We start from the raw sequence: 21,841 nt of genomic DNA on the forward strand, positions 1-21,841 counted from the left end.
CCACAGTGCTGCAGAGGAGCATCAGGAGGCGGGGATGTGCAGCAGGGCACACGGAACACATGTGGCAGCAGCTGGGCTGAACCTCTGGCACATCTGGCCCCAGCCCCGGCACTGACCGGGCACGGTCTGGCTGGCACCACGCGGCCCCGCATGCCCCGAACAGACCTCTGCTCCTCTGCCCCTCTGCTGGAGCACACTCCCTCTCGTAATTTACAGTATTTTACAGTATTTACTGGAGCATTTCCTGACCAATTCATCTGGAAAAAAAGGAGCAGGTGAACCACCATGGGTCAAACACGGTGGTGGGGCAGGGTAAGGCTTGTTGGCCACCACAGGATACAAACCAGCACTCCAGAGCACTCTGCCAGTCATTTATCCCCAGCCCTACGCAGCTTCATCTGTTTTAACCTTTTGGTTTCACAGAGATAATTTTAAGGCCACAAGTTCAGAGATATCCCTGTGATCTAAAATTAGATGATCAGCCTGTTTATGTTTTTGTTGCTAAGAGCAAGCTGGTGCTTTGGAAACACTGAAGCAGCCCAAACACTTCTGCAACAGCTGCCACTGGGAACTGAAATCCATACAGCACTGCCCTGACAACTGTTTGCCTTTTGCCTGTTTATTTTACTGGAATTGGTCTCCTTCCCTAATAAGCTTTTCCCATTTAGGTGACTTCTCCTATCTCCCTGGGTCCATGTTTCCTAGTTCCAGTGTGCAGGTAGCTACCAGTCACTTTATCCCACTGTGATGCATTCATCAGTCAGGTTTCCTCCCCCCATGAGCACAATGCATAATTTCTGGCCTTTTTTCCTCTCAGTAGTATCAAAGCATCCATTAAAGGTAGGAGGAATTTCCAGGTGTTTTCTCTTTACATTACCATAATTCACAGGAGATATTTCTCTAATAATGCAGGAGACAAACAGATCTTCTGTATTACTTATAGAAACGGATTTGGCAGTAAATGCCAATGCAGTAATATTAATGGATGCTTCTTTGGGCATCTACAAGTAACTATCCCAGTCCAGTTCTTTATCTGCAGACAGTGCAAGAAGTCTGGGGAGTACTTTGAGCAGCCCACTTCTGCAGGGAAAAATTTGCTTCTGCAACTTGATTCTGGGCTTGCGAAAATGGAGAGACCATTGTGAAAGGTCTGAAGTGAGAACAGAGAGAACAATACTCACTCTGTCCTCTTGCACAACCTCACTGGGCACTGGCAGTATCTTTTGGCAGCTCGTCTGGATTCAACTGCAAATGACTGCAAGCCAAGTGACCTCCAGCAACACAACAGGAGCACACAGAGGCACTTCCAGGGCTAACCCAAGTGTTTTCACATCAAAGATACCCTGAAGTCGCTAATGCAAACTGGCCCTGCACACAAAGCTGATGAATGTGGCTCCTTCAGAATATTTTAATACCTTCCAAGTGCTCCATGTGCTAGCTCTGGAAAAAAAAATCCCAAACAGCCTTATAAGTTTGAGTATTTTCCAACAGCACAGCCCACCTTGCTTGGATGTGCTGCAGGTGAAGCCAAGCAGCAGCTCAGCTCCACCACCTTTAGCCTTATAGGCTGATAATTCCCATTATTGCTTTTGACATCCTTCAGCCTCATGCCATTTAAGATGTTTCAGAGCATAATCTGCACTCAGGAAGGGTTGTACTTTAATAAATCACTATGACAGTTTGGAAGGATCCAAGCACTAGATACTCTACATTAACTCACTGCTGGTTAGAAACACCCAGTTCATTGCTGTATTTTATTTATTACTATTTGCTTTCACTGATGCCACTAGAAGAGACAGATTTTGGTAAAGTTAACCTGTTTGCAGGAAGAATATACGGATTATTTCCTATTCTGTAATTAATGCACAGGGTAAAGTTCCTTTGAAAGGAGCTCTGTCTCCCCAGGTTTGTATTTCTCCAGTCTTAAAATAACACCATGTGATAAGAAAGAGATACCATCAGCTGGAGTCAGAGTCATTCCCACTGCAGCTACTGCTGGAATGGCCTCAGCTGCACATGGCAGTCTCACACCTCTGGCCTTTCCTGTCAGTCAAAGCCATACCTGATGCTGGAGTCCATCTCCTACTGTCTCACACACACCTACACACCCCAGGAATGTTTGTTTTCTCCCACTCCCTTTTTGCAAAGGAAATCTGTGCAGCACAGATGTCTCCATCAGGGCATTAAGTAAACACAGCTGAGCTGAATCAGAAGGACAGATTTTATCTGAATGTATCTCAGTACAATGGTCTTTTTAGGATGGGATTCATTTTACAGAACCCACCGCGAGTGGCTGCTCAGCTGTATCCCTGCCAACACATTGAGGTGGGGCTGAGATTAGGAGCTGAGATCAGTACTGAAGAAAAAGACTGAGATGCTGAAGAGACAGGTAGAAAATTATGAAACTAAACTTAAACTACAAGCCAGTGTTGATTCAGTTCAAAACCTTCACACAGAGTAGGGACAGCAGAAGGGAACTTCACAGAGCACCTGAAAACCAGTTCTTACACCCCCACAATCACCACCACGTGAGAGCTGCCCACGGAGGGGTCCACCAGAGCCCATTCCTCACTGACCTTCTGCGCTCCCTGGCCTCTTCAGCCGAGAGGTCCTTCCCAGGGGCGGAGGCAGCCCCGGCATTCCCGGTGCCGTTGGCAGCGCCGAGCACAGCACGGTTTGTGATTACACCTAGAGGGGTGCTGGCACAGCTGCCCTCTGTGTTTTTCTCTACAGCAGAATCAGTTTGCTGCCTGAAAGGGGCTCTGAAATAGAGAAGACATATGGAAAGCAAAGCAAGTGAACTCCAGTGCTGACTGAGCCCAACCTCCTCAATGGAGCATGGACAGTTCATCCTCCTCACTTTACACTCATGTGTTTGTAGAGAACAGCCACAATAAAATTAATTTTACGAAACTTGGAGAAGAACGAGCAGGAGGAATTAATAACCTTCACATCCCTGTTAGTAGCAAAAAAATGATCAGAAAAATGTTCCTGGTGAATTAGCAGAAGGAAAGAACTCCAAGAGCTTGTACATTGGGCACCTGAGGGCAGCCTGAGCACACGCTGTATCACAGGGACAGAGGGCACAAGGGACACACTGTGGGCTGTCACCTGCCTGCCAGTCACACCCACCACTGGAACTGTCCAACACCACCATCCTGGGACTGATTATCATTCTGGAATTGCTTATCAGCACTTCCCACGCGGAAGCACACCTTCAGTCCCTAATCCACTCCAGAACTTCCAACCCAAACTCCAACTTTTGGAGCATTCTCTCCGCTGGGAGCCATTACCTGGTGTTGTGGCGGGCTGAAGCAGGAGTGTTCACACCGAGAGATGTGGGACAGCAAGAGACAGGTTGCCACGGGGTGCTCAGGGAGGTAGATGAGCCAATGGCAGTGGGTGAGGTAGCAAGAGATGGACTGCGACTGGCTGAAATGTAGGGACTGCTCAGGTCACTACTTCTACCAAATGAAGCACTGTAAAACATCACAAAATCATGTCCTTCAACGCACAGTAAATATTCAACAGCATATCCTACAGCCGGGCTGGCAGCTGGGAAGGGAGCAGGTACCACATGGCAGCAAAATGTGTACAAGGAGATCAGAGAGCAACGGAGCTGTCGCTGGCTGCCCACACAGGCCAGTGCCAGCAGAGCCCTGCTTAGCTAAGCCCAGATCAGTTCCAGTGAGAGAATAATGGCATGGGGGTGAGCTGGGGAGGATCAGGGAAGGAAAAAACCCTGCTGCAGTAAAAGCAGGGCACATGGAGCACCCTGTGACCTGGGGAAAGGCTGGTGCAAGGATGAGGATGCTTAAAGCAGGAGAGTGACATAAGCTGGTCTGGCTGCATCACTCTTGAGGATGTCCAGGACTTCCCGTTTTAAGAACTTACTTCCACTGGCTTAAAGTTTTGGCAAAGACAATCAGTCCAGGCTTCAATTCTCTTTAAGACATGTTTGGCACAAACTGTATTTTTGGAAAACAGCTAGCACAGCTGTTCAAAAATATTCAAGAATGAACAAGGGAAACATTATTTTTCCAGTTTAAAGCAATCCCTGAAAACCAATCTTACTGAAAAGCTGTGCTTGTGTTTGTATTTTGGAGAGGACAGAGGAGGAAAGAAGAAGGGCTCTTATACAAGGATGGACTCTCACTTTTTCAAAGAAAATCTAAGGGAGAGAAAATCCACCCTAATGGGACAGAAGATTCACTCTAGTGGGAAAAGCTGCATATCTCTGAAAACAGACTTAATGAAATCTGGCAGAATCTCCTTCTTACACATGCCCAAGCCCTGCACACGAGCTACTCGGTGCCTGCACAGAGCAATCCAGTGGGTCCTAGGGCACTGCCATGCCTTTCCCAGCATCTGACATGCCTGGTTGCTACTGGTCAGACTGGACTGTCTGAAGGATCAAAGGCTAGGAAGGCTGGCTCTCAGTTTCTGCATCCTAATGGCTCCCAAAGCAGGCCACATAGACCAAAGTGGCTGCACAGGAATAAAAGCTGACCTACAGGAAAGAAGCAGGCCAGAACAGAACTGCAGGTTTTAGAGAAAGCCATGGACAGCAGAATGAAACTGGAAGTTAACTCTAGAGTAAGAACCCAGAGAACAGCATGAGGCTGAAGTAGTACTGGGAAGGGGCAGGACCACAGCCAAGGACAGGAGGCCAGAGAAAGGATCCAGTCCTGTTCACCCAGGCAACCAACTTACAAGCCAGTTTTGCATGTCAAGGCCCCCAGCCATCCCAGCATGAGCAGCTGGTCCCTAGAGAGCCAAAGGGCATCCTGGAAGGCCTCCATGGGGCATCCTGAAAGGCCTCCAATGGGAGGAACCTCCCATATGGGCTCCTCAGTTGATGGCTGCCTGCCATATCCAGGTCACACAGGTAGCAACCTCCACTGGACCCTAAACAGAGCTTCCTCTGGAATGCTGGCCTGCCTGGAGCATGCAGGAGCAGGGTCCTGCTGGATACAAGTTCCTCCCTTCTTGGCTCTCTGCTTCAGAGGGAAAAGCCAAGCCCAAAGAGATAGGCTGGTAGGAGGGTGGGAGTGGAAAGAGGAGCCTGGCTGGGGTGCGTGTGTGGAGCAAGCAGCTGCGGAGTCGCATAAATGAGTGTTCTGAGGAAAGATGACAGCAGAGCCTGTGTCTGGAGAAGGAAGGAGGATCAGCAGGGGAAAAGGTGGTGGCAGCCCTGGAGGAAGAGAGTTGATGTGGCACCACCCTAAGACAGCCCAAGGCAGAGAGCCTGGGGCACAAGGGTGGCTGCAAGAGAGAGAAGGAACTTGGTCAGGAAGGGAGGGTGCAGGAGAGTTATCAAAAAAATCCTAACAAGGATTGTCTTACAGAAGGGAAAGACAATGGGTGAGAAAGATGGAAGCAGCACGAGCTGCCTGGGAGAGCAGTGATGTGGGGCATAAGAAGGGAAGGAGGAGGAAGAACGGAGGAAAAAGGCACAGGATGGTATTGTGCCAGCTCCAACACACACATGGGCAGAGAAATGTGGTGCTGGGGCACCAGAAACACACTCCTGCTCCCAAGGGAGCCAAGGCACTGCCATCTCTGTGGGAATCGAACTCCCAGCCTGTCCCCCTGCATGGGTGACACTGCACAGTGTGAGGAGCACTCCAAGGCATTTACTCCATTGTTCACATTTGATCTGAACAGGACCAGAAAACTGCAATGTAACGGTTAGCCAGGGAATCCATAGGAGTCTGTGAAAGGGAGAACTGTGAAATTCTGCTGAAGAGTTCAACATTAGAAATAAAAAAAAGGTACTGACACACTGCTCCTCATACTCTAACATTATCACCACAACAGAACCATCAGGAAATGCACAATGAAATGTAAAGCAACATTTCAAAGCAATAAAAATAAATACTTCTGACTTTAAAGAAATAATTTAAAGGCATTAAAAACTTTAACTTAAGAACCTTCACACTCCTAAAATGCTTCCACATGTTGTAATAAAAAAGGTTTGCACAAAGCCCATAACTATCTTTTTAAACACACTGCCATGGGGTATTGCAGAGATCAAATCAGGACTCGGGTATGGAAGCTGGCCACAATGGCGGTTATTAAACAGTGGTTAAATATAACCCCTGGCTCCTAAATTCCTGATTGCTGGAAGCAAGGAGAGCATGGGAGGTAGAAGACTGCTCTGAAGTTATCCTGGCTTTTTCAATTTCTCCTTCAAAACCAGCTGCTGTCAGAAACAGAGTCTGGGCTGCAGGGACTGTTGTCCTGGCTCACTGCAATGGCTTTTATGTGACCAGAACCAGCAAGGAGGTATTTGCCTAAATGTGCAGGAGAAGGATTGAAGGAGAAACTGTGTTGCTGAAGAATTTCATTCTGGTGTCAGCTCTTCCTGCAAGGCAGCACTTAGGGCTGATGTCTAAGGCAGGATGCTGAACTAATCCAATCTGCTATGCCAGTTTTCCTTCACGTCCTTTCATTTACAGTCAAAGTGACCTGGATTTTTGAAGGCCAGTATGCACTAAAATGGACACCAGGATATTAGAGCAGGGTTTTGTAGATTTCTGGGCCAGTAGTACACACAAAGAAAGAAGGACAACTGTCAGTACCATGACAGAGTGAGCATCAGTATCTGCTTCAACTAAAGCTGAAGAACATTTGTAACATCGTTGCAAGTTATTTTGTTCCCTTTTATTAAAAAAAATAAAAAGGCAGCTTTTTCTCCATCTTAAGATGATCTGCTGCTGTTGTTCATTCAATTCTATGTTTGGGGCATCATACAAAGCACTTAAAGAGTATTACTAGGGCTAGATGGGATATTGGGAAGGAATTGTTCCCTGTGAGGATGGTGAGGCCCTGGCACAGGCTGCCCAGAGAAACTGTGACTGCCCCATCCCTGGCAGTGTCCAAGGCTAGGTTTATGGAAGTTGTCCCTGCCCATAGCAGGGGGTGGAAGGAGATGGGACTTAAGGTTCGTTCCAACCCAAACCAGTCTGTGATCTTTATGGAGATTAGTCAAATGCTGAGGCAAAGGGGAGCTGCAGATATACACAGTCATGCTCTCAGTGACATCCAAACATGTCATATTCCCTTGAATTCTTCCTCTCTAAGAAGAAGTTTTCACCTTTTGGAGTTGTGTTCAAAGTTTTGCTAACACTTGGAAATGAGAAAATGTTTATGTCTAACCAGGTTCCTTTCCTCATCTAAGGGGTGGATGCACAAGGCAGGAGAAATCAGAAGTTCAATACAATCATACTGAATCATATTCAATTTCTCTGTGCTCTCCTACAGAAAACTACATGGGATAAAGGTCTAATTGATCATGGGTTTACTGTTTGTATCTGAAATGCAAACCCACTGATCCCTCCTTTAAAAGCACATTCATTCCTACCTGACAAAGCTATTCTCTATACCTGCTTGTGAACCAGTCACTCTCTTATGAAAGGCCAGGATTCAGCCTTTGTGACAAGAAGCCAGTATTAGGGACATCCCACTGCAGCTTAAACCTTCCCCCCTCTCTGTATAGTTTAACCAAGGAAATACATTACAGTGTGTGAATGCAACACTAAATCTGGTGCAGGATTAGCTGGGATAAACCAGCAATGTTTGTAAGAAGATTGCCTGAGGGTGACTGGGCTGTCCCTCAGCTCATGGAGGAGCATAGGTGTGCCAGCTCTAAGGGGCAAAAGTTTTCCAATGTAATCAGCTGCAGCTGGTCAGACCAGCTTTGGACAGAGACAAGCGAAGGAGGTTGGGCTGTCATCATGTCCCAGGATAGCTGTGAAGTCACCAGAATGGATCAGCAGAACAAAAGGCTTCTGCTCGAAGGGGCTGCTTCACCTTTTGTGGCAATGAATCTGTACATGCTCAGCAACTGGCCACATGCGTCCTTGAGCGCCATTCACCTCTACAGCATAAACACTAGAACAAACTGCCTCTTCCCAAAAATCTCAAGCAATTGTTCCATCTTCAGGACAGTTATTTGGTTCAGAGTCTAGAATCTGGTGAAATTCAATCTAAAACCTTAAACTACTGCTGCTGTTTTCCTTAAGCAGAAGCACAATGACTTTGCAGTGGGACCTGTTTATTACAGGCTGTTTTGATGGTCTCCAGTATCAGCTGAAATAAAGGTGAGGTGCTGGCACTGCTGATCCTCCTGCTCACATGAAAACCCACCAATGCACCATCTGCCTCACCAGAGCAGGGCATTGCTTCAGCTCAGAGATAGCCCTTAGGTGGTACCTCAAGGACACTGAGGCTCTGCCTCCCAAGGGGATCCAGGACACTGCAGTTACATGAGTTCTGCCTGGAATCGCCTTTCTGCTTCTGCTTCTACCAATAATCAGCCTCTACAACTTCACACACACTGTGAACAAACTGTTTCCTTACTGCCTTACACAACAACAGTGGCAGCATCAGGTTAACTCCTTAGCAAATGCTGTACATCATGCACAAGAACACTGCCACTTTCTGATAATACCATAGACACAGACTAATAAAAACCAAAATTAGAGATAAGCTATAACTTACCAAGAGCTATCTGAACAATCCTTTTGGGCTCCTATTACATTAATCTGTTTTTATGATCAATTTTGGTTTTATTCTAACCATAACACCAGCATCAAACAGAGAAAACATTGCATTTGAGTTATGAGAACAAGAGTATTTAAATTCAGTCCATCAATTTGCAAATTAATAAAAATTATAGCCTTTAAAAACATTATTTAGCATAACAAATATCAAAAATCTTAACTTTTCTTTCCCGCTTTCAGCAGAAGAGGGTTCCAACGCCAGTTACAAGATGCACAAGGCAACAAGCAGGAGACTGAGGTTTGGGAGGCATGTTGAGAATGGTTCTGACTGCCTGAGAACCCATGGAAGACAGAACTGGACATACCTTTTCAAGTAGGTGGATACATAGGTAGTGGGTGCAGCAGAGTGAGGAGCTTCATTTCCCTTTGGCTCATTCCTCCAGGGCTGCCGGGTGTAGGAGCCACTGCGCACCAGGGTCACAGCGGATTCTCTAAAGCAGGACAGAGCACAGAGCTTTGCTTAGAAAAGCCTCTGGAGTCTGCTTTTGGTTCCTTTACAGTTTCACAACACAGATCCTTCCCTTACACCTATGTGCTTCATTGTTCAGGTGACACAACTCAGAGAAACACCTGCTCTGGCCTTAACATTAGTTCCTGCTTTTGCCAGCTCACTGCAGAACCACAGATGATGTAATGTTTTGCATAAAGAGGAACAAGATACTTTTTTAGTCAGAAAACTTGCAAATGAAATTCAAATTGTCCATAAAAGTAATTTAACATATTAAACAGTGTCATTTAGTATTCTCACTGCTGTCTGTATCAAACACCAAGGTATAAATGCGCAGATATTGGAAGTGCAGGGAAGCTTTTATTTTTCAAGGTATCCAGGCAAGGACAAATTCAGCACAGCAAAGCCTTTCACAGAATCATTAAGCTTGGAAAAGTCCTCTAAGATCATTGAGTCCAACAATAAACCCAACACTACCAGATCCACCACAAAATCATGAAGCAGAAAACAACAAACAAAATATTTACAGGATCTAAAGCTACTTGACATGTTATCATGAAATTCCTAGTAGTCCTATTTAGCCTGGTTATCTGAAGACAGGTCTTTTTCCCTAATGCTAATGCACACTTTGGCAGTGTATCCTGTTTTCTGCTGGTGCTGGACAGGACCTGGAGCTAGTAATGCAGCACTAATCCATTCCCCCATCAGCCTGCAATTATTTCTCATTTCCAGTTGTCACGCCCAGACTGATGCTCTCTCAAGACACCTGTGGGTTCCAGAACAGAAAACACAGATATTTGGAAAGAAAATAATATTGGGGAAAAATCTGTACTACACAACATGCCTGGGCACCATCTGTTCCTGAAGGCCAGTTCTCCTCAGCCAGTCCCCACTCCACCCAGAAAAGGACACTTTGCCAGCACCTACAGTGGGATGTGCCACTTGATAGCAGCCTCTGCCAAACGTTCTTGAACTGATCAACAGTCACAACTCTGCAAAACTCTGGATCTCAGAGACTGCCTGAGTGTGAACAAGAACACAGTGGGAGGTTCCAGCAAAAGATCAGCAAAGAATTTCAAGCTGTGCTGAAATTCTCTCAGGATGTCATCTGCCACAGTTCCTGCCCAACAATTACACTTCACAGTGACTGGCTGCATGTGTCTTTCCCTCCTCTTTTGGGGAAGTAGCTGGAAATGAGGATAAGGTCAAATTTTACTCCTTCTAGTACAAACTGAATCGTACAATGGCCAGGGTTGGAAGGGACCTTAAAGCTCATCCTGCTCTACTACCTGCCCTGGCAGGGACACCTTCCACTTGTCCAGGTTGCTCCAAGCCCCATTCAATCTGGCCTTGGACACTTCTGGGGATGGGAAGCTTCTCTGGGCAGCCTGTGCTAGAGCCTCACCACCCTCACCGCCAAGAATTCCTTCCCAATATCCTATCTAACCCTGCCCTCTGGCAGTGGGAAGCCATTCCACTTTGCCTTGTCACTCCAGGACCTTGTCCAAAGTTCCTCTCCAGCTATCTGGGATCCCCTTTAAGGCACTGGAAGGCCCCCGAAGAATCTGCTTGTAGAAACCAGCTCCTCAAATACATCTGGCAATCCTGGTTATACAGACACCATTTACACCACGGTTCTGTCCAGGGGCATCTATGAACACCAAGCATAAAAACAGCCCTGCAATGAAACAGTTCCTACATGGGAGAGTTCACAAACTTGAGTGACTCTCAAGTGACAGAGGTGTGAACAAAGGGATTGAAGGTGACTGCTGAGCAAGTGATAAGTGCAAGTGTGTCCTAGGTTACAATCCAGGATGTGCCCAAAATCTATTCTGTCAGCACCTGCATGAACTGTTAATGAGCCCATCAATACCTTGCCATGACTCATAGATAACTCCCTCCAGGAGCTATCTCTGTTCATGGGCAATCAAGGACCTGCTGCATCCCATTGTGATATGCTCCACCCAGAGGAAGGAGCCAAGGATTCTCACCGTGGGATTTGGGCCCTTACCCACTAGATCTTTCTTTGGTAGAGGACAAAGGCTACCAGACCTTCTCTATGAGATCACTGCTTCAACTAGACTGCTTCATCTGGACTGCTACCACCACCCTAACTACCAGGGTGTCAGGAGGAGTTCATCATCACCACCGGGCCTGGTCCTGAGGAATCTGCCATCATCTCCTCGTGTGCGTCGGAACTCTGAGCTGCCTCCTCCTGCCCTGCTGGAGCTGGGCCGGCGCTGTCCCACCGCCGCTGCTTCCTCGGCACTGCTTTAGGGCTTTTCACTACGCTGTGGCCCTGCACCCACCTGCCCAGCCAGGATATCCCTGCTTTTCCAGCTATCACCGACAGAGCTTCTCATGTCACCCACCAGCCCAGGATTTTCCACCGCTCCAGCTTGGTGCTCTCGGAGCTCCGCACTGGAATCAGACTGCCCCAGGTTTTGTAAAACAAAGCCCCTCGAGGTCTCTAGTTCAGTTTACTTTTAATGCTGTAGTTATTATTGTTCTTTTTCTGTCTTGTTATGCATATTAGTAAAGAACTGTTATTCCTATCCCCATACCTCTGCCTGAAAGCCCCTTTAATTTTCTAAATTATAATAATTTGGAGGGAGGGGTTTCGAATTCTCCATTCCCAAGGGAGGCTCTGCCCTCCCTAGCAGATACCTGTCTTTCAAACCAAGACAAGGTGGCAGCTATAAAATGAGGCACTTGCATATTAAAAGGAAAAAGGATCCATAATAATAATAAAGGTTCCATAAATCTGGTTGCCTGGATGGAGCCTGTGCCTGTGTGAGTACAGGGGTGGAGGAACCAGTCTTCTGATTCCTGCTCACCTAAATGAAAACCAAAGTACTAGAACTTTTACAGACAGAGCTGGCTCTTGATGTTGTGAATTCCTATGTACTTGAGACTGTTGAGAAAATATGCAAAGCATGATCACAGAAAAATTATATTCTAGAAGTACTATTGACAGGATGAAAGCAGAGCATTAACTTCAGCCAGTCTCTGTGGAAGGATGGTTTGTAAGGATAGTGCTGAAGGCAATTTTCCTCAATGAATTACAGCTGTACTTATTACTGATGAGTGGAAACAGCCTTGCCTGTCCAATGAGAGTGGGTGTTATACAAGAGTGGGCTAGTTGGTTATTATGGGGTGGAGATGGAGTCTGCTGGTTGTGCATGGGGCAGACAAGGTAAGATGTGTGAGGAACAGGCAGGGTCAGGTGGCTGTGTAAGGGGCAGAATGGAGTTAGCCAGTCATGAGGAAGGAAACTTGCAGAGAGAAGGAGGCAAGGAGCTAGTGCTGTATGGAGCTGCCTGTGAGAAGTCCACAGATCAGAAGGCATAAGAAGTTTTTAAGACAATAAGGGGCTGATGATGCTGTCAGTCATGTCTGTCAACATTTATAAGTCTCACCTGTTTTCTTTTTCTTCTATATCACTTGTACTGCTCAGTCTTCTGGGGACTATGGTGGCAAGATAACACTTGCTGTCTCTGTCCTGCTGAAGCAAAAGAGGAACTTCAGCTACACATCTCTTACTCTTCCAACATGCTCAGTGCCAAATAAATCCTTGGGCAACACATACCACAGCATAGAAATATCAGTTCTGAAATGGATTTCCTGATGACCATGGTAGTGAATAATAGAGTTCTAACTTGGAGAATAACTTGCCAATTACAGAATCAGAGAATGGTTTGGGTTGGAAGGGATCTTTAGTCCACTAGACCAGAGCTCCATCCAAGGTGGCCTTGAACATCTCCAGGGATGAGGCATCTACCCATGGGCAGAAAAGTTACTAAATACACACGGAATGTGATTTACAAATGCAGTTGGTGGACAGAGGAGGTATCTACATAAACAATGGGGAAGGACAATCTCCACTGCAGGTATGTGCTGTTGTCTGGATTGGATGTTTTCTGGTAAAGAATAGGCTGTGCCAGACTGGCAGCCCCTGTTCAGTGGCAAGCCTGGTCTAAACTGAGGAGGAATTAGGCACCAAACTCCAGTTCTAGAGAAACAAGTGATAGGAGGGAAATATTCTTCAAAAGAAAAAGTAAGAATGAGAGACACCCATGTTTGTTATGGATGCAAACCCCTACAATAACTCAAATGGGAAGGGGTTTACACCTGTGCAGTAAAGTGGATACACTAAAACACCTTTGTTGAAAGCCAAACCTTTTCTTTGTTGTCCAACAGTGCAGATATCCGAGGGCTGGAAGAGGAGCGATAGATGGAAGTTTTATCCCTCTGTGCCTCACAAGTGGCAGCAACTTCACTCAATGTGCTGTGGCTGCCAGTCTTCCTCAGGCCCAGCCGCCACGATGAAGGTGACTCATCCTTCTGCTCCTCTGACTTATTGAGCCAACTGAACTGTGGAGGAGAAACAGGGAGATTTGGAAAAAGGAAGAGCACCGCAAGGCACACTCTAAGCTCAGAAAGTGTTTCAAAAAAGCCCAGTTTTTGCTGGGCTGGACTTGTGAGATAGAATGACTTATTTCCCATTTCACTTTAATTACAGGACAGAGCTCAAGGTGAACTCACAGGGATGCAAACTGCTGTAGTGCCTCATCCCCAAAGAGAGAGGATGAAAGGAATCTTCTGTCACTGTGCAGGTATTTGCCTACACAATGCCCTCCTCCAGCTTTGAGGAAAGAATATAAGGAACAATGAAGCTTTTATTATCACCCATTTAGGAAGGGGGAATTATACAGTAAAGGCAAAAAACCAAAAACAAGTACTTAGGTCTTCCAGAACTAGCTGCAAATAAACCCCTCACACTAGTGGAGTCCAGGGGAAGCCATTGAGACCACCGGGGAGCTGTAGCCAACAACACTGTAAAGGAAGAGACTGAGGAAACCTGGATTGTTTAGCATGGAAAAGAGAAGGCAAAGACAGGATTTAGTTGTTCTGCTGCTTGTGGGTGGGTCTACAGAGGACATGGAACCAGACTTCTCTACAGTGAAAGGAGAACAGACAAGTTTCCACTTAGAAATCCCAGTTGATGTGGAGATGTAACTCCTGGCAGAAGCAAAGGTGTATTGGGACAGGGAACAGAGAATCTCTATCCTCAGAGACCTTTTAATACTCAGCTGAGCTCAGGTAAGGACAAAGAAACATGATATAAACTTAATCCTGCTTTGAGCAGCATGTTGGACTTCAGCCTCGCAAAGGCCCTTTCTATGGGCAGGTAACTGTGCCTCATTTACCACACAATGGGCCTTTGTGCTTTTTGTTACATGAGGCACTTCTGATCTGCATATATTAGTCCTTAAAAGTACAACTTTAGCTACAGTTATCAAGTCTTTCAAAAAGCTGCCCACCTGCCATTCAAGAATAGAGTCTGAGCATCACAAAAGGTACAGGGCTAAGCACCAAGTTGTACAGGAAATAAAGCAAACAAGCTACTAGGAATTACTGGAAAAGAACAGAATACAAAACACAACCACTATGGCTCTGTGTTACTGCAGGGTACAACCACACCTTTGGTACCACACACAGCTTAGCTCCAGGGCTCAGCAGGAGTTGACAAGAAGGGAAGAGTTCAGGGAAAGGCAGCAAGAACAAGTGTAGAGCACAAGAGAGGTTTTGCATGAGGAGATATTCAGTGTGTGTGTGTGTGTATATGTGTGTACATATATATATATATATATACACACTGAATATATGTATTAGCATATAGTATGTGTATATATATATACTGATATATCAGTAGTCTCCAGGCTGAGATACAGCCAGGGTACATTAAACCCTCAATGGCACACAGAAGGGTGAGTAAGGAACAATTATTTCTTTGTCCTTCCCATAAAGGAACAAGGGCCAGCAAACTACCCAGCATGTGGTAAGTTAATGGGACAGGGAGCTTTGTAGAGTTTGTAACTATGCTGAAGGACTCTCTTTACCACTGGACATTAGAGGATCCTAATCAAAAAGTGACTGCAAAGTCCAAAAGGGGCTACTGAAGACAAAAAATACACCAGGTTGAGCCAGTCCCTGAAATGCCAGTTGCTGGCATGTGGGAGGGAATTCCTGCAGGACTGTGTTCTCTAGTAGTTTCTGATGATCACTGTTGGGCAGGACACTGGGCAGATAAGGCTTTTGATCAAAGCTGATCTAAGCATTATTGTACCATATTCTATCTGACACAAAACATCTGACACTATTCAAAATAAATAGAACTACTGGGGAGCTCTGCCCCCGGACTCACTGTCTGAAGACTGCCAAGCTAAAACTATCCCTGCAGTATTTGAGAAATGTTTCCAGCTTATGTCATTTCAATGCAGATGCAAAGAGTTAATCTGTACTCCAGTGCCAGTCTACTGGGCTACACAGCTCAAACCTTTTTATGTAGTTTTGATGCTTTCCTCAGAGAATGCTCAAAACCACAGCAAAAGCTGCCATGTGTAAATTCTGAAGAACACAGAACAGCACATACTACTAACTCCTCTAACAGAGGGCAACAACAGAGTCTAAAGCCCAGTCTGTCAAAGAGAAGTACAGAAAAATCAAACAGGTGAGACAAGGTAAAGAAGCTGATCTTAAGTGACTGGGGTCAAATTGCTCTGTTCACAGGTCAGCTTCTACACGGTAACACCCCTACTCTGTCCTAAACAGCTCAAAGGAGTGAGACCCAACTCTGCAGCTGGGGCAAGGTTAACTGAAGTGCTCACACTTCCCAGCATTCTGCCTCTAACAGCTCCCCTGATAATCTGGCCTGAGCTGAGCAATGCCCAGGAGTTCTGATCTCAAGATCATTTGGTCTTCGTTATGCTGAGTTACATACAAAAAATAAGAAATTGTGACTAAGCAAGAAACATTTCCCTCTGACAAACACTGAGTGCTTCAGCTCTGGCCAGGTGTCTTGGCTGTTTTCTCCACAGTCTGGTGCAAAAAGAAAGCAGCAGCACATGGCAGGAGTCCTGTGCAGAGCAGAGTCTCCTGGTGCCATCTAGCTGAGTGATCTGAGAGCTGGAGGAGTCACATAAGATTTTAGTGATGACTTCAGCTTTTAACATAGACCAGCTGGCCAGCCACATGCAAACTACCCTCTGCTTGTTGGGCAGCAATATCAAACCACTGACTCAACTGGCTTTGGCAAGTCAGAAGCACTTCGGATGATGGTGCTGAACTCACCCCGGCACACGGGCACAAATCAGCTTTTGTGACAGATCTGCTGAAAAGACAATGGCACCAGCCCCTTCAGAACTGACAGCACCCAGAGCACATGCTGTAGATTGGGTTTCTTCACCACAATTTGCTTTGGAGGGTCAGAGATTCAAAGAGAGCTATTCTCTCTATGCTGCTTTTAACACACATCTTTATCAGAATTTCATACTACCAGGCTTTTCTAAATTCAAGTCCTAAAGTCCTCTGAAGACTGGTTTCAGAGCATCCATCTCCCACTAACACCTTCTGCTTTTGAGCACTGCTGGAGTCCCCATTGATTCTAAATTCACTTACTCTTCTGGCTGAAGCAGTGAAGGAGTTAGGCTCAGGTGGTGGCATTTGCTCAGTGATGCTGGGCCTGGATTCACGGCTGGAGTGGTTGGCAAAGGGTTCTTCCTTTCTCTCTACAATTTTAAACAAGAAGAGAAACCAAGTTTCAGTACTGCACTTCCAAGGCCCTTCTTTACAGAGTGTGGTCTGCACTCCAGTACAGTGCTGTGGGACCTCAGTGTCCTTGGATCACAGAGATGTTAGCGCCTTCTGCACTGTCAGATGCCAGGGCTTTCTGCAAGGAGCTTCCTGCTTCCTGAAGAATGGGATGGATACATTTGCCAGGCAAAGCTTTTGTACTTGATCCTCACAGACAAGCAAAATCTTTGCAAAAACACCATAGAGGACACACAGGTTTTTTGTTTTCCACAGTTTTACTTCCTGTCTGGGAATTTCTTCCCTGGTAAATCTTAGGATGAAAAGGGGCACGTGCTGTTCCTGTTGTAGCACAAGCATAGTACAGCCCATACAGGCCTGAGTGCCCAGTGCTGGATTTCACTGCACAGTTCTCTGCACTTGCTGATGGGCAGAATTTATGGTCTTCTGCAGCAAAATCCATTTTTCTACAGGAAGCCAGGAGTGCTACCCAACAAAAGCCCTTATTTGGGCTTCAAGCCAACTAAGCGACCCTTGTCCAAGCTCACAGCTGGCTCCCTGCTTGTTAGATAAGTGCAGCTGCCCAGTATCATATTTATTTTTTGTACCTATGCATATGCTTGACAGAAGAACATCCACCAGACATTACCAGGGGGAGAAAAAGCAGCAAGTGTGACTCAGGCAATAGGTTCACTTGACAGGAGAGCATAGGTTGGAGACAGACTATTCACCATAAACCCAGCCACATGGAACCTGCCTGAGAAATTATGTACCTACACCCACCAATCATAGCTTTCCTTATAGCTTCTCACACAGTCATGGCTTGGAAAAAATAAAGTAATTTCAATCATAAGCACCCAGAGAGTCCTAGTAAAAAATGTATGTGCAGGGAATAAAAATCTGCTGTTACACATTTGGAGTCGTTTGGAATGGAGCATCTGGAGGATGGCACCTTGGAGCATGAAGATCAATCTTGCTGTGACAAATATTCTCAGCACTACAAAAATAAGGACTCAAAGGACACAGAAAACAGAAAAGAACAAGCCAAGAGAAACATTTTTAAATAATGGGAAGTTAGCAGGACTGACAGAGCCTGAACTAAAGTGACAAAGACAGAATTGTGGAATCTCCTGAGTTGAAAGGGACACACAGGAATCATCCAGTCCAACCCCTGGACCTGCACAGACCCCCCAACAATCCCACCCTGTGCATCCCTGAGAGCAGTGTCCAAACTCCTGGAGCTCTGGCAGCCTCGGGGCTGTGCCCATTCCCTGTGGAGCCTGTTCAGTGCTCCAGCACCCTCTGGGGAAAGAACCTTACCCAGAGATCCAAACAAAATCTCCCCTGGCACAGCTCCAGCTGTTCCGTTGGGTCTGCATGCAAATGGAATCTCAGCCACTTTTCCCTCTGCAAGGCAGTACTGGTGCTGAACCTTCAGGTGCACTTTCACCCTCGGGAAGGGACAATAGATCCCCCATTCCTCCTTGCAGGCCCAGCCTGCCATACTTGGCATCCAAGTCCATGGAAATGCCCACGGACAAGGAAGGATGTGCTGCCATTTGCTGACAGCTGCTCATTCTTGTGACTGAAGCCTGTAAAACACAGGGCACTGCAGGAAGGGGAGGTGGCAGCATCTCTCCAGGCTGGGCACTGGGAACCTGTTCTGGAAGTTTATAGCACACAGGTCAGCTTTTAAGGTCAAGCCTAATTAGAAGGGCACAGGCTGAAGTGGCAATGACAGGTTGGGAAGCACTAACTGTGAGAAATGTGACTGGGAGCAGTTGACTGCAGAAGAGGGACAGGCAGAGGGACTCTGTGCTGGAAGCGTTGGCTTTGGGCTACATTTTATATTACCAAAATTTCAGCAATAAACACTATGAATTCCAGACAAGAAAAACTGGAGAGCATTAGTTCAATCTCCCCAAGAGAAATTTGGTAACAGTAAAAATTAAGGTTTCTAATTCCCTTTTCTGTAAGGGCTTTTAGATAAGGGGTTTTGTTCGATTGGTTTTTAAACAAAACAACACTAAAAGCTTCCATGGCCTGCTTTAATTCCCAGCACAGATAATCACCACAGAATTTTACACTGATCTTTCTCTTGTTTACAAGAGGTCAATGCCAAAGTAATTGTCTTCAAAATGAATAAAGTGACATTAATACCCTTAGCTTCCTTTATCTGAAGAACACAAATTTCTTATGAATTATAAGAAACACACTACTCTGAAATCTTCCAACAATTTCACTGCTTCCCTCATCCAATTTCTTCCTCCCACACTCTCTGCAAATTCAACAAATTAATCACAACCTAAGAGTCTTCAGAACACACCTCAAAATAAACTTGTGTGCTACAGATGTCCTGCTTTATGCTCAGCTACCAAAGGGGTTGGAATTTTTAGGTTTAAAAAGATCACTCTTTTTTTTTTTTCATCTGGACTTTGAACACTTTAGAACAGTCATAATCTATGTGTCCAGCACTGCTCAGAATGATAAAGGTATGGGAATATTACAGAAAACAAAGCAGATTAAGGGAATAATATTTATGTTTTCATACCCATGCCTCCTATACAATCCAAGCATGTAAAATGCTTGGATAGCAGACAAACATAGAACCATAGAATCCCAGACTGGTTTGAACTGCAAGGAACCTTACAGCCCATCTCATTCCATGCCCTGTGATGAGTACGGACACCTTCCACTATCCCAGGCTGCTCCAAGCCCTGTCCAACCTGGCCTTGGACACTTTCAGGGATGGGACGGCCACAGCTTCTCTGGGCACCCTGTGCCAGGGCCTTACCTCCCTCACAGGGAGCAATTTTTCCTAATATCCTATCTATACTCTGTCAGTTTGAACCCATTCCCCTTTGTCCTGTCACTCCAGGCCCTTGTAAACAGTCTCTCTTCATCTTCCTTGCAGGCTCCCTTCAGGTCCTGGGAGGTCATAATGAGGTCACCCCAAAGCTTCTCTTCTCCAGGCTGAGCAATCCCAATTGTCACAGGCTTTCCTCCCAGCAGAGTTGCTCCACCCCTCTGATCATCCTGGTGCCTCCTCTGGACTCTCTCCAGCAGCTCCACATCCTTCCTGTGCTGGAAGCCCAGGGCTGAAGGCAGCTCTGCAGGTGGGGCACTGAGGCAGAATCCCCCCTGCCCTGCTGCCCATGCTGGGCGATCAGCCCAGGAATGCCATTGTCTGCCTCTGAAATCAATAATACTGTGATGTTTATTATTTTCATTACCAAAATGAAAAATTCTACTTCTCTTTGGAGTCTTCCTATAATGTGGGCTGAGGCTGTTACATTACAGAATCTTGCTTTAAAAGGAGTGCCAAATATGTGACTCCGCCCACTGACATATGCAGCAAGTGACAAGTGTAGCTGTGTCTCCATCCAGCTGGGCAAGTCCACACTAATTTTACCAGAGATTTCAGAAGTCTACAAGGTGGGGCTTCAATTCTGATGGAAATTTCCCAAACGACTCAACAATCTTTCCAGGAAAGGAGAGTACAGTAACAAAGCCTGAAGCTGAATCATTACCTGAATGCTTGTTGTCTCCCATTTCTATTAGCTTTAGGTTTGACATAGACTCCTATAATGTGCTTTGCTCCGTGAATTAATGCAATAAAAAGACCTGTTCTGGCTTTACACAGAGTTTAATGTTGAGTGCTGTGGACCTTTCCTTGCTGAAGGATCTTAGGCTGCTCCCAACTGAGTTAAACCTCACACAGCTCCAGGTCTTCTAGATGTGCAAACATTTGAGTTGTTTGGTCAAACTACCACCATGTTTACGAGGATTACAAGCACTGGCACCCAGCTAGATATATATAAATATGTATATAATCAGGGAAAACCCCTGATTTATGGAGAAAATATGTGACCTGTTGTTAGGGGTTGGTTCTCTCCCTTTTCCCTCTGTGGAATTTCCCCCATTGTCATGCTAAGATACCTGTTGACTGGGCCCTGGTGACAAGGGGGAGGGGACGGGAGGGAAGAAGCAAGCCCACGAGATTCAAACAGCCAGAAGAGGAAGCGGAAGGCTGGGCCTCGGCCCATTTCCCCCGCGGAGTTCGGACGAGAAGGACGATCACCGTCTGTGTCCCATCCCAGCGTCGGGAAACCACCATCGGACCCTGCCCGGCTGTCTTCTCGCTGTGAACTACCACCATCCAGCACTCTGCTGAGCACTGGGACCGACACCGTGAGCGGAGAGCTCTCTCTCCATCTCCCTCTCTCCCCCTGGGACAGCGCTGCCATCACCCCCAGCCCTCCTGCGGCTCTGCGGGACCCGCCCGCCCCCAGCACCGGGAACTGCAGCTCAGGGAAAAGGTGCCTGCAGCCAAAAAACACTGGGACTGAGTTACTGTTCTGTTTGTGGGTAATTTCATAGCTGGTGTTGTTCTTGTTTGTCTTGTTAGATACACTAGTAAAGAACTGTTATTCCTACCCCCATATCTTTGCCTGAGAGCTCTCTTAATTCCAAAATTATAATAATCGGAAGAATCACATTTTTTTTTCAGTCCAAAGGGAAGCTTCTGCTTTCCTTAGCAAACACCTGTCTTTCAAACCAGGACAGATTTTGGCCACCCAACGTGGGGCCCGAGGGCATTGAGAGAAAAGGGTGAAAAGGAATAACAGTTCTTGAGTTACCTCAGTTTTGTGTTAGGTGGCATCATGTTGTCCAGCTTACCGTGGTTTGGGCTCCATGTGGCCACAGCTTTATCTCTCCCATTTGCAATCCCTTACTTGAACATGGGTCCTATAACTCAGGCTGCTGTAACTATTATCCAGTTCCTTTTGTGGGCTGATAACGTGAGAAATTCATGGATTTTTAACTTCCTCTGGAAGGTGGGCACATGGATTCAGAGCTATCACACTCTAACTGTATGTTTTTGGGGTTACTTTAATAATGGTACATACTGTGAGGATATGACACCAGGGAAAATTTTGTCCCAACCCCTTACACAGTTTTTTGGGTCTGCTCCACCAGCTTTTGAGGGGTTCAAATCTCTTCTAAGCAGTAATGATATCATACAGTGGCTGACATTGCTAATAGGCCTTGTAAACCTGTTCTATTTAACATTCCAAGATGAGGGGAGATTGACTTGGATGACAACCCTGATACGTCCCCCAAGAAATAGGGATTCTGCCCCAGAGCCTGGCCCTGCCCCAGAGCCTGGCTCTGCCCCAGAAACTAAGGACTCTGCCCCAGAGACTAAGGATTCTGCCCCAGAGGCTAAGGA

General features: G+C 46.2%; 1 protein-coding gene across 7 annotated transcripts in view; it reads right to left on the bottom strand.

Moving 5' to 3' along the window:
- The window catches only part of PPP1R12B (protein phosphatase 1 regulatory subunit 12B), a 148,640-nt gene that overhangs the window by 68,254 nt on the left and 58,545 nt on the right, over nt 1–21,841 (bottom strand). For 6 of the 7 annotated variants that reach the window (XM_062509641.1, XM_062509640.1, XM_062509642.1 and 3 more), the window contains exons 9-14: nt 16,477–16,586; nt 13,195–13,389; nt 12,435–12,520; nt 8,873–8,998; nt 3,294–3,479; nt 2,577–2,762 (exon numbers count right to left, since the gene is read on the bottom strand). In XM_062509641.1, coding sequence (XP_062365625.1) covers nt 2,577–2,762; nt 3,294–3,479; nt 8,873–8,998; nt 12,435–12,520; nt 13,195–13,389; nt 16,477–16,586 — 889 coding nt within the window. Of the gene's footprint in view, nt 1–2,576; nt 2,763–3,293; nt 3,480–8,872; nt 8,999–12,434; nt 12,521–13,194; nt 13,390–16,476; nt 16,587–21,841 lie in introns of those variants that run through there. The other variant, XM_062509647.1, reaches the window with a different exon arrangement.

The sequence above is a fragment of the Cinclus cinclus genome, chromosome 27 (assembly GCF_963662255.1).
Source record: "Cinclus cinclus chromosome 27, bCinCin1.1, whole genome shotgun sequence".
Classification (NCBI taxonomy): domain Eukaryota; kingdom Metazoa; phylum Chordata; class Aves; order Passeriformes; family Cinclidae; genus Cinclus; species Cinclus cinclus.